At 55.4% G+C, this 3,484-nt stretch overlaps 1 protein-coding gene across 2 annotated transcripts in view; it reads right to left on the minus strand.

The window, feature by feature from the left end:
- The window catches only part of SLC29A4 (solute carrier family 29 (equilibrative nucleoside transporter), member 4), a 31,954-nt gene that overhangs the window by 7,667 nt on the left and 20,803 nt on the right, over positions 1-3,484 (minus strand). Inside the window, exon 6 of one of the 2 annotated variants that reach the window (XM_011961683.1) lies at positions 1,578-1,652. In XM_011961683.1, the coding sequence (XP_011817073.1) occupies positions 1,578-1,652 (75 nt within the window). The remainder of the gene's footprint in view (positions 1-1,577; positions 1,653-3,484) is intronic. The other variant, XM_011961684.1, reaches the window with a different exon arrangement.

Below are 3,484 nucleotides of genomic sequence, written 5' to 3' on the forward strand. Positions count from 1 at the left end.
CCTCCCTTCCCAGCCACACCCCCTGCCGCTCCATCTAAGTCCTGAGTCTGGTTTCTCTCCGGCCCCAACTCCGGTTGCCCCCAGCTCTGCCCCAGCCACAAGAGGAGCTGCCCCTCACAGCAGCCCCACCCCGACGCCGCTCACACCCCCCCACCATGGGGCATTTACCCAGTGCCTGCTGCGTGGCTGCACCCTCCTGCTCTGAGGACGCAGTAGGGCCACGATGACACACGGACGCAGGGTGGGAAGAGGATGGACGCAAACAAGATTTTGCGTGATTCAGGCAGGGGGCCGAAAGAAACGGAGCAGAGGGCGTGCAGAGGTGGGGGGCAGTTAGAGGACCCCTGTCCCACTGGGGGCCTTTGACGCGGAGGTCTGCAGGACAGGGCTGGGAATGCAGCCTGGGGACGGGTGTTCCTGGCCGGGGACTGCTGTGAGCTGAGCGCTCATGTTTGAGGCGCTGGAAGCCGCGATTAGGGTCACGAGGCTGGGAGGGCGGGCCTTGGGGTGGGGAGGCTGTGGGTTTTTCTTAGTGTGGCCATGGGCCACTGCCCCGTGTGAGGCAGGGTGGGTCAGGGCTATGGTGGGCCACCCCGTGAGGGTGGGCAGGGCTCTGAGCGCGTCTTTTCTGCGGGGCCCTTGGCTCCATAAACCACCCGACATCAGTGTGCCGGCACAATTCTGCACCCACTCTGGCTTAGCCCCACCACAAAATCTACTGGCCAAGATGGGAGTCTGGGAGCTCCGGGGCGTCTGGTCTACCTCAGCACCAGGCAGAGGGTTGCAGAACGCCCCCAGGGGGAGAAACGAACCAGGCCCACGTGGGTTTTGATCTGGGCTTCCGCTTCCTGCCTGGGCGGCACTGACCCCGGGCGGTCCAGGCACAGAAGGAAGCTTGGCGACCCTGAGAGGAAGGGGCTTGCACGCACACAGTGTCGCTGCCCGGGGCCAGTGCTGCCCCTCTGCAGGGGCTGGAGGCCAGGGGACAGACCTAGGACTTGGAGAAGGGCCGAGTGTCATATAAGGTTCAGGCATGAGCAAGGGGGTGCCATTTGCTGAGAAGGGGCGGGTGTAAGGGGCAGGTGTGAGTGGCAGGGTGGGTGGAGGAGACGTGAGTTTGAGAAGCCCGTGAGACACCCACATGGGGTGCTGACCAGGGAGTGGCTTGTGTGTCCGTGGCTGCAAGGAGAGCATGGTGCTGTAGACATGGCGTGATGTCCATGACATCACAGCCATGGATGGGGCCCACTCCCTAACACACGCGCACAGACTTACAAAACGCACACCCAGCCACATGCTCAGAGACACACAAGCTTCCCCCATCACAAAGGACCACACACCCCAGAAACACAGCACACACATGTGTGGGCCCACATGTCCCTCCCACATGGGAGTCCACCCTTTTTCTACCCCCAGCCAGGTCAGGAAAGATGGTGATCACTGTCCCTAGCTCAGTGTGCCAGGGATTGTGAGCCTCCCTCCCAGACCAGGGCGCATCATGGGGAGCCCCCGGGAAGAAGCTTCCAGAGCCCAGGGCAGCCCAGCACCCCCTCCTCGGGAGATCTGCAGATACTCACTCTCCCCGGTCATCACCCCCTGCGTGTACCGCTTGGGTAGCATCCCCGTGTATCCGTAGAAGCTGGATTGCTGCACTTGAGAGAGAGAGAGAGAGAGAGAGGGGAAAAATCCAGAGACACCATTATCACCTGTCAACTTGGGTGAAATGCACTAGCTTGAGAGAACTCAAGGGTGCATAAACAGCCGTTAACACCACTAATGGCAGAGAGATTTGACACGCAGCAGTAGGAACACCAACCAGTGTACCCTTGGGGTCAGCCAGGGTCACTGACAAGCTCTGGCGGATGAAACATCTGCAGAAATGACACGTCACTTCTGGGGAAGGCAGTGAAAAGCTTGCATGGACTTTCAACCTCTCCTTTTCCCATGGGCAGGGACAGGAAAGGCCATGTATTACGGACTGGGGAGAGGACTGTCTGCCTGAGGCCCTGAGAGACCGTGTGGAGCATAACACCCTTCACCCTCCAGACAGGACAGGCAGCAAGAGTGAGAAGTCAGGCTTGTTCTATTAGATTTCTGGGTTAATTTGCTATACAGCAATAACCCCTCTCATCCTAAATAATACAGCCAGAAATCGATCAGGATCTAGGGAAAATAAAAGTGTACAGGCCCCTACCTTGGAGTCTAGCAAATCCATGACCAGAAGTAGCCTTGGGGGCAGTCTTTGTCTAACTAAAATCTTCTGGTCAAGGCTGGGCACGGTGGCTCACGCCTGTAATCCCAGTGCTTTGGGAGGCTAAGAAGGGAGGATCGCTTGAGTCTAGGAGTTCATGACCAGCATGGGCTACAAAGTGAGATCCTGTTTTTATGATTTTTTATTTTTTTTCAGATAGAGCCTCGCTCTGTTGCCCAGGCTGGAGTGCAGTGGCACTATCTCAGTTCACTGCAACCTCTGCCTCCCAGGTTCATGTGATTCTCCTGCCTCAGCCTCCTGAGTAGCTGGGACTACATACAGGCATCCGCGACCACACCTGGCTAATTTTTTGTATTTTTAGTAGAGACGGGGTTTCACTATGTTGGCCAGACTGGTCTTGAACTCCTGACCTCGTGATCTGCCCACCTCAGCCTCCCAAAATGCTGGGATTACAGGCAAGAGCCACCATGCCTGGCGACAAAAATTTTTAAAAAATTAGCTGGGTGTGGTGGCCTGTGCCTGTAATCCCAGCTACGTGGGGGGGGGCCCTGGGCTCTCCCTTGAGCCCAGGAGGTCGAGGCTGCAGTGAACCATGATCCTACCACTGCACTCCAGCCTGGGCAACAGAGTGAGACCCTGCCTCTAAAAAAGTAAAATCAAGTCACAGCATTTTTTTTGTTTTTTAGCAAAACACAACAGTAGCATTGGGAGTATTATTTCACGAAGGCTTGATGTCATTTATAAATACACACACGTGTTTACAGGGCCATAATACAAAATGTATTTCTTTCTTCCTGAAAATCATGGTCAAAAAGAGTTTGAAAGTCTACCAAGTTGGCTAGGCACAGCGGCTCATGCCTGTAATCCTGGCACTTTGGGAGGCTGAGGTGGGCAGATCACAAGGTCAGGAGTTCAAGACCAGCCTGGCCAATATGGTGAAACCCCATCTCTAACTAAAAATACAAAAATTAGCCAGGTGTGGTGGCGGGCGCCTGTAGTCCCGGCTACTCGGGAGGCTGAGGCAAGAGAATCCCTTGAACCCGGGAGGTGGAGGCTGCAGTGAGCTGAGATTGCATCACTGCACTCCAGCCTGGGCGACAGACAAAGACTCCATCTCTAAAAAAGAAAGAAAAAAAAGAAAGTCTACAAAGCCTTGCTGGACCCTTGCAAAATGTCACTGCCAGGAAACACAGGGGTGGGTGAAGGACCGTCCTGGATTAAAGGAAAGTTATGAATCTAGAGAGCACGTTGGGTCAGAAAAAAAAAAAAAAA

This window comes from Colobus angolensis, unplaced genomic scaffold, assembly GCF_000951035.1.
Source record: "Colobus angolensis palliatus isolate OR3802 unplaced genomic scaffold, Cang.pa_1.0 Scaffold563, whole genome shotgun sequence".
NCBI classification, from domain to species: domain Eukaryota; kingdom Metazoa; phylum Chordata; class Mammalia; order Primates; family Cercopithecidae; genus Colobus; species Colobus angolensis.